At 35.7% G+C, this 13721-nt stretch overlaps 1 protein-coding gene across 1 annotated transcript; it reads left to right on the plus strand.

The window, feature by feature from the left end:
- The first annotated feature begins 263 nt into the window (after nucleotides 1–263).
- SOSTDC1 (sclerostin domain containing 1) lies at nucleotides 264–4004 on the plus strand. Its single transcript, XM_032401229.1, has 2 exons — nucleotides 264–681; nucleotides 3183–4004. Exons 1-2 carry the CDS (start codon nucleotides 471–473, stop codon nucleotides 3596–3598), a joined length of 627 nt encoding a protein of 208 aa, XP_032257120.1. The 5' UTR covers nucleotides 264–470; the 3' UTR covers nucleotides 3599–4004.
- The last annotated feature ends 9717 nt before the right edge of the window (nucleotides 4005–13721 follow it).

The following is a 13721-nucleotide window of genomic DNA, read 5'->3' on the forward strand; positions in this document are numbered from 1 at the left end:
AATACTGTAAAATCTGAGGGGAGTACAGAACAACTGTGGGAATGTAAATCTCTTCAAATGAACAGCAGTGCATTCTCATTTAAATTAAACCCGAATGTGAGCTAGATTCAGGAGAGGAAATGGCAGAGAGGGAGATACTCTGGAGTTGCTATAGAATGTGCCTGGCTGCTTTCGCTCCCAGAAACTGATGAAGCCCAACTCTGAAATTTCAGGCAATTTGTATACCAAGCTCCTCCTTTTCTGTAGTCTTCTCTTCCATTGGTAAAATTCTTTTGCAGGGTCATGTAGGGATCCCACCCCTTCTCTGTGTTTTCACTCTGAAGCTCTATACAACTTTACACCTGAATGAACGCCAAACCTCACTGGATATATAAAGGGGACCTTGAGGAGGAATTTCACAGTTACAGTGCAGAAGAAGCAGAAGGAAAGGAATTAACCAGCTCTCCAGCCAAGCAAATCCTCTCCTCACCATGCTTCCTCCTGCCATTCATTTCTATCTCATTCCCCTTGCATGCATCCTAATGAAAAGCTGTTTGGCTTTTAAAAATGATGCCACAGAAATCCTTTATTCACATGTGGTTAAACCTGTTCCAGCTGGTTCCAACACCAGCAGCAACAGCACGATGAATCAAGCCAGAAATGGAGGCAGGCATTTCAGTAACACTGGACTGGATCGGAACAGTAAGTGCATTTTACTTGCCTGGATTTGGGTTTTTTTTTTCTTTTTATGGTAGCATTAGCTCACATTCCTATAGAATTGTTTCATTGCTAACTAACCTGAACCATGTATATTTTGCTAAACAATCTGGGAGTAATCTACTGCATGTGTGGATTGGCATTCTTCCCTACAAAGTTAATATAACTGAAACAGTGGTTTGATAATGCAGGCGTGGACTTAAGTTCTATCAAGCATCCAAAAAAGAAAATGTTTCTAGGAATTAAACTGTCGCTTTTTAAAAATCGTGCAAAATGAGAATTTTTTTAAAAAAGTGTTGTTCTGGATAGTTGAAACTCAGGTTGGTTTCTGTGTATTTCAGGACATGTGCAATTGTGGTAAAGTGTATAAACATAACTAAGCAAAGTATGTATAGGAAATCACAGGCTTTCTGGGGAAAAAAATGGTTCACACAGATTTCTAAAATATGTCCACTGAAATAGTTGAGAGTTTTGATGATGATCAGTGTAAAAGAGAGATGTATCTAAAAATACTGGAGAATCATATTTTTCTGCGATAATTTCTTATTAACCAGTTCAAGATTTGGGTAATTGTGTATTTCTGTGAAAGACTGGGGAAACTTCTGTGACTTTAGTTTTAAAATAATAACAGGACAATACTATTTTGTACAGCAAGTTATTTGTTTTCTCTTCTGTTTGCCCAACTGACACACTAATGAACCACTAGTTGGAGGGATTCAAATTTCTTCTCCTAACTTTTGCTTCACTTCTTTCCTTCAAGAAAAGTTCCCATGCTAACAATCAGGTTTTAAGAGAGACACAGTGAAACAGTGCCCAGGAAATCTGACCCACGTCTTTTGCTCCATCTCAACTCCATTCAACTGCTAAAAGTAGTTTTGACCTTGAAAAAGGCAAAGCAAATATGACTATTAATGTCTTCCTGAGAAAACCAAGGTGTTTTGACTTTCATGAAGAGAGTTGCTTTTAGGTACACAGGAAGGATCTGCTTATTATTAGATTACTGAGCAATGGGGTGGGTATTCATTGTCAATGAGCTGTCACTGCAAAAAAGCCGAGTCTCTGTGTACACAGGGAACAAAAAGCTAGGCAAGTCAAAATCATCTCTGGCTGTTTCCAGGTGCATTCCTAAGGCAGATGTAGGAAGGGAAGCTGGAATCAGTCACACAGGCAGAGCACACTGACCAGCCAACTAGTTTGCTCTTTCATTTTACTCCCGCACTGTGTACGGATGTGTGTGTAGCTACATAAATTGTCTTACAACTACTGCATCCCTTTAGGCTACATCTCTCACCTCCAAAGTACTGAGGCTTAGAGACAAAGTACAACTCCTAAGTCAGTATCTCCTTCAAATTAGCTTTCAGTTTTCCACTTCAGGGCAAGGCCACTTCAATGATCCTTAGAGTTTTTATCTTTTGAATTTCGGCAGTCTGTACTTATAAACATTCTTTCTGGTTAACAAGCTTTGATTTCTTTTCAAGTTTGTTATAGGCCAGTCTCCTCGAGTTTAGATAACAAAGCAATGGAGAGGAAAACTCAAATATCTCAAGATTAATTTTTGCTTTAATTACATAAGGCACGTAACCAGAAACAGCCAATTAGAGAACATACTTACCAAATTCAAATAACTAAACAAAAAGTTTGCCATGACCAATGTTCAGGAAACGAACACACCATGGTTCCTTTTGCAGTTGTAAATCAGACATGTTAGGCATTTTTCTGCCATAAAATTCATGGAAATGTAGCCAAGTTGTTATGGCAACCATACGTTCCTGATTTGGGAGCTTTTATATTCTTCAAATTTTGAGTTGTAGTGACATTTTGCATTTCAAACATTTTAATATTTGTTTTTAAAAGATAGCTTGGGAATTTATGTTTAAAATGTAGTTATTAAATTTGATATGCAAAATGTCAGACTTTGTACACATACGTATGTATGAGTCTCTGCAGCTGAATTTTTAATTGAAACAAAATATTGTAGAGAGCATATGCATTGTACACAATATTTAAATACTTTCCACATTTTCCCAGTAGATTAAAAAAAACTAATTAAAAGCACTTGCAAATATTAACTGATACGACCTGTGAGAAAAAGAACATTATGCTCTTTTTTAGCTTACTGAAGAACGAATATTTTACACAAGTGTAAGAACTGCTTAACCCCTGCTGGGGAGTAAGTCTAAAAAAAATGGGATTTTCGAAAACTTTAGTAAGCAGTTAGCTAATGTTATCCATGAAAACAGAAATCAGGCCTCGTTTATTTTGTTTCAAAAGATGTATAGCCATGTAAACCGATAATTTTCATGAAAGTATCTCTATAATCATCCGGGCAGACTTTTGCATTGTGAAAATAAAATAGGGGTTTGCTTTCTATTTAACAGTTTGCTATCATTTGGATACAATTTTTGTCATTGCAGATTACTTTTTTTTTTTTTTAAGTGTTCATTTGCTTCTTGTCTTCAATGTGCATTCTTCTCTGTTTCCTGCAGCTCGAGTTCAAGTGGGTTGCCGGGAACTGCGTTCCACCAAATACATCTCTGATGGCCAGTGCACCAGCATCAGCCCTCTGAAAGAGCTGGTGTGTGCTGGCGAGTGCTTGCCCCTGCCCGTGCTCCCCAACTGGATTGGAGGAGGCTATGGAACAAAGTACTGGAGCAGGAGGAGCTCCCAGGAATGGAGGTGTGTCAATGACAAAACGCGTACCCAGAGAATCCAGCTGCAGTGCCAAGATGGCAGCACACGCACCTACAAGATCACAGTGGTCACTGCCTGCAAATGCAAGAGGTACACTCGGCAGCACAACGAGTCCAGTCACAACTTTGAGAGCATGTCGCCTGCCAAGCCAGCCCAGCACCACAGAGAGCGGAAAAGAGCCAGCAAATCCAGCAAGCACAGCCTGAGTTAGGACTCAGACCCTCCAAACTAGACTGACTCGTAACCATCTGCTTTACAGATTCGATTGCTTGGAAGACTCGAGCCTGCCATTGCTATTCTGTTACTTGAAAATATATGCTTTCTGCTTTGATCAAACCCACCAAGCTGTCCTAAGTATCAGGACCTTCTTTGGGAATAGCTTTTCCTTTTCCAGTTTTTCAAGATGTATGCATATCCAAGAGGGCGATTTGCATTTAAATCCCAGGCAACCTGTAGTTTTAATTCCCCATGGTTCTCGAAAGACTGGTGGTACTGTATACATCACTGAATCACTACTTTTTAAAACAGAAAAGGGCTTCTTGTTTACCCTCCACTCCCCAACCCATCCCCATTCCCATCCCCAAAAAACCCCTTCAAAATTAAAAAGTTAAAAAAAATAGTTGCCACGAATCTTCACAGTAACACTTCAGAAAGGTGTTTTTTTTTTTTTTTTTTTTTGGTAATCTTCATGGGAACAGTTTAGCAGCCATGAGTGATCTTTGAAAGAGGGCAAGATATTGTGACATTTCACTTCAAAAATCAGCCCTGTAGCTTTTGACAGTCTCATAGTATGAAATTATACCCTGCATGCTGACCCTTGCTTAGAATGGAATGCCAGAAATGCATGGCAGCAGCTAATAAGTAAAACTGATGAACTATTTATTTGTCAATGTTATTATTTAATGAGCTTTCACATGTGATTTTTTTCAAAATGTTAATTTTTTATGTTTTGAAGCTTTTCCATGTACCTAAATATTTTCCTGTATGATTTGTGGTTGATCTAGAAATATGAGAATACATGTTGTAGATATGTAAAATAAATATTTTAGTCTCCTTATTACATATATGTGACATCATGAACTTTATCAATAGTATGGATCTTTTTAAATCAATAAGATGCTTTGTAAAGCTGAAATATGTAATACTTTTTTTGTTTAATCTGTGCAATCAGAAGGTGATTTAACCTTCAATTCCATCAGTTTCTTTTAACAAAAATAAACACCGCTAAAAGCTATTGTCCTTGCCTTTAACATGTATGGAAAAGGTACATGTTTACAAAAATTAGAATATATGTGGCAGGGTAACTGATTTTTTTGATAAGTCACATTTCAGTTTTGACAGAAAGTTCTGCAGTAAGAGGGGAGAGAGAGGAAGAGAGACAATCTTTTCAGCAAAGGGATGATTTAAAAAGTTAAGTGGCAATCCAGCAGTGAGTTGTAATGAGAATATCATATTTATATACACCCATGATGCCAGGTCTGCTGCCCATTACAATCACCTGGAGGAGATAGTTTAAGACCCAATGTCCAGGCTGTCATCCAAATTACGTCATAATTTCTGGCGGTAGAAATCAGATATCAGCAGTTTTTAAGGTTTTCCAGGTGATCCCAACATGCAGCTAAGTTTGAGAAAAGAATTGTGAAAAAATCACTATCATATCTTGGGAGAATTTTGAATACTATTGCATGGCACCCCAAACAACAAATAAAACAAAAACAACAAAGAAAACAAAAACTAATTTTTCAATGTTTTCAAGTCTGGCATGTTATAATATTAAGCAACATAATCAAGTCTTGAACCAGATTTTATATGTATATATATATATATATATATATATGTACACACACACACATATACATATATTTATATGTATATATAAATGACTGATGTGCCAATTCAATCAAATGATTGATCCCATAACTCCAAATGAGAACCAAAGGAGCTTGGTTATGTACTGATAAGATCTTCTGGGTTTTCCCTTTTGGATTCTGAGCATGAAGGGGTCCTTGGCACTCTTTTGTAGCAGGTTGTATTCTTTGTAATTGCAAGTTTAAAAGTCACATGTATATTACACATGGCACAGTGAGTTAAATAAAAACATTAATATTGTCCCTTTCCTATGAGAGGTAGAAGAGTCTCAACATATATAAAGACAGAAGACATCTTTAGATTTTATAATAATGCTAACTATTGTACCATTAGATAAAGTGACAATTAATAATAGTCCACTATTGATTTATCTTCCAGCCTTACTAACTAGATCTTAAACTATATCATATTATACCATCATATTAATATTTGAGACATTCATGATAATATATCATAGGTTGAATATACCAAAAATATATTGTTCCATATGTCTATTTCAGTTGCTTATCATTGCTCCATATAGGATATTTAACATAATAGAAATTTAAGACACTTTAGTCATTTCTTCCATCTCAACTAGATAGCACCTTTAGTGGATGGCCTTAGAGTTAATCTTAAAAACTTGTGTTCCAAAATCTGAGGCATAAAAAGGACTTGACCTGACAATAGCTTTTCACAATCAAGACTATGTTGCTGCCCTTTCATAAGAAAACATCGAAACAAAAGTTTTGGTGATAATATGCTAAAATCATCACTGATTTAATTGCTAATCGTGAATTGGTAAATGAAAGTACTAGAAAAAATAAAATGGAATAAAAGAAGATTATAAGTAAGACTTCTGTAGTCTCTGCTAAGTCAAGAATTGGATCTATTTCTCATGGTCACATTCAATTTACTAATCTGTTTTGGGCCTTGTTACATTGATGATGCATTCATTGCATGGTATTTGACATCAAATGAGAGGAAAAGGTCAGCAATCAATAAGAAAGGCCTAGGATACAATCAGGCTTCCAGAGAAGTGCAAATTAAAAGTCAACAGAAAGAGTAGCTTTATAGTTATTATTTTAAAATGCTAAAAAGCACTTGCATCTGAATTGCTGATTATATTTCAGGGGTTTTTTTTCCCTCTGGTTAACTCACATATTCTCATCTAATTAAACTCTGCATAATTGTCTTCTCGCCTTAGTAACTATCATTTCAAAATGGTGAATTGTGATAATTTTAGCAGAGTCTGACCTCCAGTTCACATTCATAATATCTATTCATAAAGGATTTGTTACCAAATTTATTTTTGCCACTATGAATAAAGTACTTTTTCAAGAGGCTCAATAAATAGAAGATAGATATTAATATTGATATTTATACATGCATTAGAGGTATAGATAGATGTCAATAACAAGAATGAAAGGAAAATTAATAGCACATATGCAAATAAATAATACATGTAGTGTGCTATACCCAAGTTAAACATGGACATACATAGAGCCTTTGGAAATATCTAGTTGCAAAAAAAAATATTTTAACTACAAATCCTTTATATTTATTCATTTATGTTAATTACAAATAACTGCTAATTGACAATACTCTATCAGCAATGTTTTATTGTGTATTTTTTGAAAAGCAATGAAAATTAAGTCACTTTCTTTTAAATTAAAAAAAAGACTGAATCTTAATCTACTCCAGCTCAACATCAAATTAGTAAGGTTTTACTAGGAGATCTTGTATCATTCACTCTATCTGCTATTAGAATTATTATTTTTTAATTATGTAACCTGATATGTCTATTTAGCATGACATTTACTTTACTTTTTAAGATATTTTTATTGGATATAGAAATCTGAGTTCATCAATTTCCCCCCCCAGCACTTTATTTATTTATTTATTTGTTTATTTATTTATTTTTAAGGAGGGTCCACGCCCAGCACGGGACCCAACGTGGGGCTTGAACTCACAACTGTGTGATGGAGACCTGAGCTGAGTTCGGGAGTTAGTCTGTCACCTAACCGACTGAGCCACCCAGGCGCCCCAATATTTACTTTAATAGGTACTGAACAGAATGGTTGTAATAGGCAGTTATGGTGGAAAGAATAATATTTAGTCAAGGCAAAACAAGGAAACTTCAAAACAGCTGAATAAAATTAATGTCTTCGAAAGTTTAGATTTAGTGTGTGAAATATCCTTTTTTTGCAATCACTGTGAAATTTAGGTATCAAAATCAAATTCATTATAGTTGGAATTAAAGCATTTGGATTTGATGTAACTCTTAAAAATGTTTTTTTAGCACTGAAGTGGCAACTCACTGCATACTTTAAATTCAGCATTTGTATGCTTCCTCTAGTCATATAGTTCTAATAAAAAATGAAATGCATAGGAAATCTTTGATAAAATCCTGTAGACACCCAGAAGGAATTCAGTGGGAAAATGATTTAGGGCCCTCAGTGCTAGAGTGTGTTCTCTTGTTAGAATGTTTCCTTCCCTCAAGGGCAGACAGAGGTGACTTCCATCTTGGTCTTATTGGAATGTATTAGAACATAGCTCTGTGTTGAATTAAATGAGTCTAGATTTGTGAACTAAGTAGATGTTTAGCCAATATTGTTATATCCACAAAGAGAGACCTTTTAGAATAGATACCCCAAAAGACGTTCTCCTTGTCAGTGTCATTTTCAATTCCATTGGTTTATCCATTACTCCTGACTCATTAGCTAACATTGCATTTGGTGCGTTAGCTTGCATATTTTGCAAATTGTCTAGAAGAGCTACAGGGTAGCAACTACTACAGAAATCCCAATGGAAAGATGTTTCAGCTTCCAGGTTCAAGAACTGATTAAAATGAATGCCAAACTGACTGCATAATTATGTCCAGTGCAAATTAGACTGAGTGATAGTTTATCATCTGCACTGGCAGACTTGCTGAAGGATTTATTTTCTTACAAATGAAGAATGAAACAGTTTGGGGAGATTTATGCAGGAAACTAAATGTTTTCCTTTGAATTTTACTAACTGCACACTAAGGATTACCTTGTATTATTGATTTCATTTTACAGTGGTGGGATTAGGCCCTTGAATCTGAGACAGGGTGTCTAAACTGAATGGCATTGTCAGTGATACCAGGATGTTCAACCAAAATTCATTGTTACTAAAACTGGTCATGGGTTTGACAGGCTTAAAGACATTTTACTATTAAAATATAAATATCAGGTTTTTTTTCAGTAGGAATAAAGGCCTTTTTGGGGGGTATTTGTTATTAAATTCACACAAATTTAAAAATCTTTTACATTACAATCTTGGTGAATTTTCACACAAAGTCATTTGAGTCCTTTTATTCATTGAGGTGTTAGCCTAAAGTTGGTATTGAAAGACAGACTAACACACAGAACCCAGTAGTTTAGTAACCAGGACTTTTTGGCGATCCATTACAATCTTTAATTAGCACTATATGTTAATACAGTTAACCCTTGAACAACATGGGTTGGAACTGTGCTGGTCCAGTAGGACATGGGTTCTTTTGGTATAGTATTGTAGATGTATTTTCTCTTATGATTTTCTTCATATTTTCTTTTCTCTATCTTGCTTTATTGTAAAAATACAGTATATAATACATATAACAAACACAGTGTTAATAAACTGTTTATTTTATCAGTAAGGCTTCTCATCAACAGCAGAGTATTAGTAGTTAAGTTTTTGGGACACAAAAGCTATACATGAATTTTTTACTGGAAGATGTTGACACCCTTAACCCCCACATTATTCAAGGGTCGAATGTGGTTGACAATTTTTACTAACTGGAGGTTTCTATATATTTTTTTGCCTTGTTTCCTCTCTTACTTCTCATTTGTGTGTGTTTTTTTTTAATTCCTCAAACTTAGAGAGTTAAAAAAAATAACCAACTCTTTCTTGCTACATATTTCTTTATTGTAAACCAAAGATAAAAATGACCAGATGCATTAATAATCTAATGAAAGGTTACCATTTTGCCTGTATGATACTATCTTTCCTAAGAATTGATTAATTTTGTCCAGTTTGTGTACTAATTAAGAAGAGTTTTACGTTTAATCTGTGACAGTTTGACATTTTAAAAAAAGTAATAAACAATAAAGTTTTCAATTTAACTTATTTGCAATTCTTTAGTCATTTTATAGAAGGCGTGCGAACTTGTTTTTTTTTTTAAGTTTTTACTTAAATTCCAGTTAGTTAACATACAGTGTAATATTAGTTTCATGTATACAATATAGTGATTCAATACTTCCATATGACACTGGGTGCTCATCACAACCAGTGCATACCTTAATCCCCGTCATCTATTTAACCTATCCCTCCACCCACCACCATTCTAGTAACCATCAGTTTGTTCTCTACCTGGGATACAGTTTAGACTATCTGCTGCTAATCGGTTGGGTGAAATTATACTTGTGTCTTAATGGTCCTCTGGCTCAACTACTTGGTCAGTAAAATAAGGGAGGTGAACTAGATAATATCGAAAGTGCCTTCCAGCCCAAAACACTCATATTCTGTTAGCCCAAATAATTTGTCCAAATTTTCAATCACACTGATGCCCACAAAGGCAGATTTGACTGGTTCTGATGCTATTTTCTGGTTCTGATGATATTTCCAGTTCACTCAACTGTGAAATTTCAGAATAAGATTTTGGTCAGACTTGTTATGGAATTGATATATTCCATCATAATCAATACCTTGTTAATGCAAGCAGTGTAAGATGAAACTGGAGACCCAGCTCCAGGAAGGCTGAGACTATAGTCTGTTACTGGGCATTTTCTCCATTTTTGTCTAAACTTGAGTGAACCCCAGGGACATATTAAGGACCAGGGAAAAGATGAGGCAATTTTGCACAAAAGGTATTAACAATTTGCTCTTCAAAAAACACTATTGCTACTCTATTGCCTACTCATTTCTAGAGAAAATGATAAGAGGAAGTGGCTATAGCCTATACAGAGAATTGGGTTTTATTGTAAAATAATGACATTATGCTCTTGTTGACAGTTTCCATTTTGAAAACCTCAAATATGAATACATACTGTGATGTAAGTGGGATAGTGATATTTCTGGTCAAAATATTTTGTGATATTTGGAATTCATTCATTGATCTATTCATTCATTTAGTATTTGTTGAAAATCTAGTCCATGTCTATTAGGTTCTCAGAACACATTGGGGGACAAATGGCAATTTAATTAAGAAAATAACAAATGCCCTACTGCAAAATGCAAAAGTAATTACATATAATCTCATTTTGAGCAAGATTCATAGGGCAACATTGCTATGATCCTTTACCTAAATTGCACTATCTGGACTTAAAACAGGAAGAATATATTTAAGAAGAGAATGCTAACATTGTCATAAAAATTTGAGATAGACTATAGCAAACAGTAAAAGTATACTGGAAAACATTTTTTTTTCCTTATAATTGTTAGGTCTGTCAAATAAAGCTGAAGCTTTTATTTTTAAGCAGACATGATCTTAGCAGTAACTTTCTGAAAAGAACCTATCTTCTTATACAAAGTTGTTATAAATTTTATAGAGATTTTTCTCTTTAATTATTTAAATATTCTTATAAGTTGCTTTTTGTAGACCATCTTTTCTCTCAACACTGATATTAAATATAAAAATTCCTGTTTCCTAATAGTTTCCATACATTAAGTGGAGCCATTTTATTGCTAATCATAGCATGAGTAAAGGCAATAGCTATAGACAATTCTAGCAAACAAAATATTTAGATATTTGTTCATCTAGGGCACCAAACATTGCTTGTATCCAACATTTACATAGAAATTTTAAAATAATTGTAAACTTTAGAAATAATGTCATTGCAATCAGTTTGCTCAGGAGAGGAGTAGCATGATGATTGGCCTGGCCAAGTATAGTAAGCTCTCAGCAAAGCAATCTCCAAAAATATGGAGACTTTTATGGATTACAGCAGATTGCAGTGATATCATGCAACCCATACTCATACTGCATAACTTAAGCTGGTTTTCAGTCATTAACATATGTTCAAGGGTAATAATATTTTAAGGACTTGAATTACATTTGTATAAATGTATGTTATATCCCCATTCCTCAATCCATATAATGGGGGGAAAAATCCAAGAGAATGCCTCTGGCAGATGTTGGAACTGGAACAAGGCTCTTTTTTGATCATTGTGTTCTTTTTGAGTTAAGACATTTATGATTCAGTAATATTATTAAGCTGAAACAGGTGTGCTTTCTGGACATTTTGGGTTAAGAATTTTTTATTGTGTTTTGTTGTCCCTTTTATTACCAGTAGTCATGATAAGTACGTTCAATGGGAAGATGACCACAATGCCAGAACAGCTGTATGTGGAGCTGAAATGAAGAGGTGGAAAATGCTGATGATAGGGGAAAAAGGCTTGTAAGGACACACAATCAACACCACAGCATAGCTTTGGAATGAGTTCTGAAAAGCCACAGTCTCTCAGGACTGCTGCCCAGAATAGGAACCTTCAGACCCTGTTCAATTTCAAGGCCATAAGAAGACCAGCTTCTCTCCTTCCCTGGTAAAAACAACAAACAAAGCAAATACAAACAAACAAAAATCCTCTCTCCAGCTCTTTTGTAACTACTGATACCCAATATTCTACATAGAAGATCATTTCCATTTTTTAACAGTTTTGGGTTTTTTTATACTTTTTAAAAATTTCAATTCAATTAGCCAACATATAGTACATCATTAGATTTTGATATAATGTTCAATGATTCATTAGTTGCGTATAACACCCAGTTGCTCATCACAGCACTCCATTTTTTAACATTTTTGATCCCTCTCGAATAAAAACATCTCTGGAAGAGAAAATATATTAAGGGAAGGTTTGCAAAGTCAATGCCTAGTAGGACCAGTAGGTTGGGAGTAAGACAATGGAAAATGATGAGGATGTTAGAAAAAAGGCTCGCATAACAGAGTACTCTGAGATACAGTAGCAAAATACTACCAAAAGTATAAATGCTATATATGAACTTTCTTAATTTTTAAATACTAGCAGTAGACTTCAAAAAAAAAAAAATCTCATACCTGCCAAACTATGCATACCAGTCTACCTGTTAGGTTTAAGTTTTTAAAGCTGTTTAAGATCAGTTTAAGCTGGTCTGTGGGCCATATGGGGCTACTTAAAGGATCTCTCAGGAGTTAGGAGACTTGAATTCTAATCTCAAGTCTACTATTTCTGAACGGCTAAATTATATACTTCTTGAGATCTGAGTTGACATCTCTGTATTAGTTAGCGTCCCCAAAGAAAACAGACAGCCCACTCAGGGTAAGTTAAGGAGGATTTATTTATAAGGGGACTAATGATAAAAGTCTGGGTGGGATGTAAGGAAAGTACAAGGTATAGTGGAGGAGCTCAGAGCCAGCCACAGCAAAGCTGTCACAACCCCAGAGACCAAGAAGAGAGGGAAGGATGAGATTATTGGACTCTGGCAGGGGAGGGCACACATCGAGAGGAATAGGGGACTCTGGTCAATCTGAGGAGGTGGGCAAAGGATCCGGCAAATCTAGGGAGCCAGGGGAATAATACCTTTGTCACTCTCCTTTCTCCTGCCTCTTTCTTTCTTTTTTTAAAAAACTTTATTTATTTATTTGACAGAGAGAGCGAGAGAGCACAAGCAGGGGGGACAGTAGAGGGAGAGGGAGAAGGAGGCTCCCCGCTGAGGAGGGAGCCCGAGGACCCTGGGATCATGACCTGAGCCGAAGGCAGATGCTTAACCAACTGAGCCACTCAGGCGCCCCTCTCCTTCCTCTTTCTAAGTGATCCCCTGCCAAGGCTCTCCACTGGCAGTCCTCATTGGAGGCCATGGGTTTGGGAATGGTGAATATAATTTGTATAGGTTAACCTTGGGGCAGAGGGCAGGGTGAGGGGCAGAGGGCAGGGTGCAGGGTAGAGGGGGGCTATGCAGAGCAAAACTTAAGCTGCCCGGGACAGTCTCCTCAGGCATACCTTTTTTTTTTTTAACAACATCTGTAACAGTGTAGTACATTAAGCAGACACTGAAATATTATAGTGTTATAGACTCTTTCTTTGTTGGGACACCTGGGTGGCTCATTCTAAGCATTGGACTCTTGATTTCAGCTCAGGCCATGATCTCAGGGCTGTGAGATCGAGCCCTACATAAGACTCTCTCTCTCTCTCTCTTCTTCTGCCCCTCCCCACCATCTCTCTCTTTCTCTCTCAAAAAAAAAAAAAAAAAAAAAGAAGAAGAAGAAGAAGAATCTTTCTTTGTTTTTCATTTCCAGAATGTAGATACTAAGATGCTCTCCAAGGTCCCTTCCACCATTAATCTTCCCATTTCATTATTTTATACTTGAGGTGAGAATCTGAAAGAGATATTTGGGAGAAATTCTGAGATTTTAGGTGCCCTAGCTTAAGGTTACATATCATATAATTCAAGAAGCCAATCAACCTAGTAAAGCCAAAAAGATACAAAATCTGAGATAGTTTTT

This window comes from Phoca vitulina, unplaced genomic scaffold (genome assembly GCF_004348235.1).
Source record: "Phoca vitulina isolate PV1807 unplaced genomic scaffold, GSC_HSeal_1.0 scaffold4, whole genome shotgun sequence".
Lineage (NCBI taxonomy): Eukaryota > Metazoa > Chordata > Mammalia > Carnivora > Phocidae > Phoca > Phoca vitulina.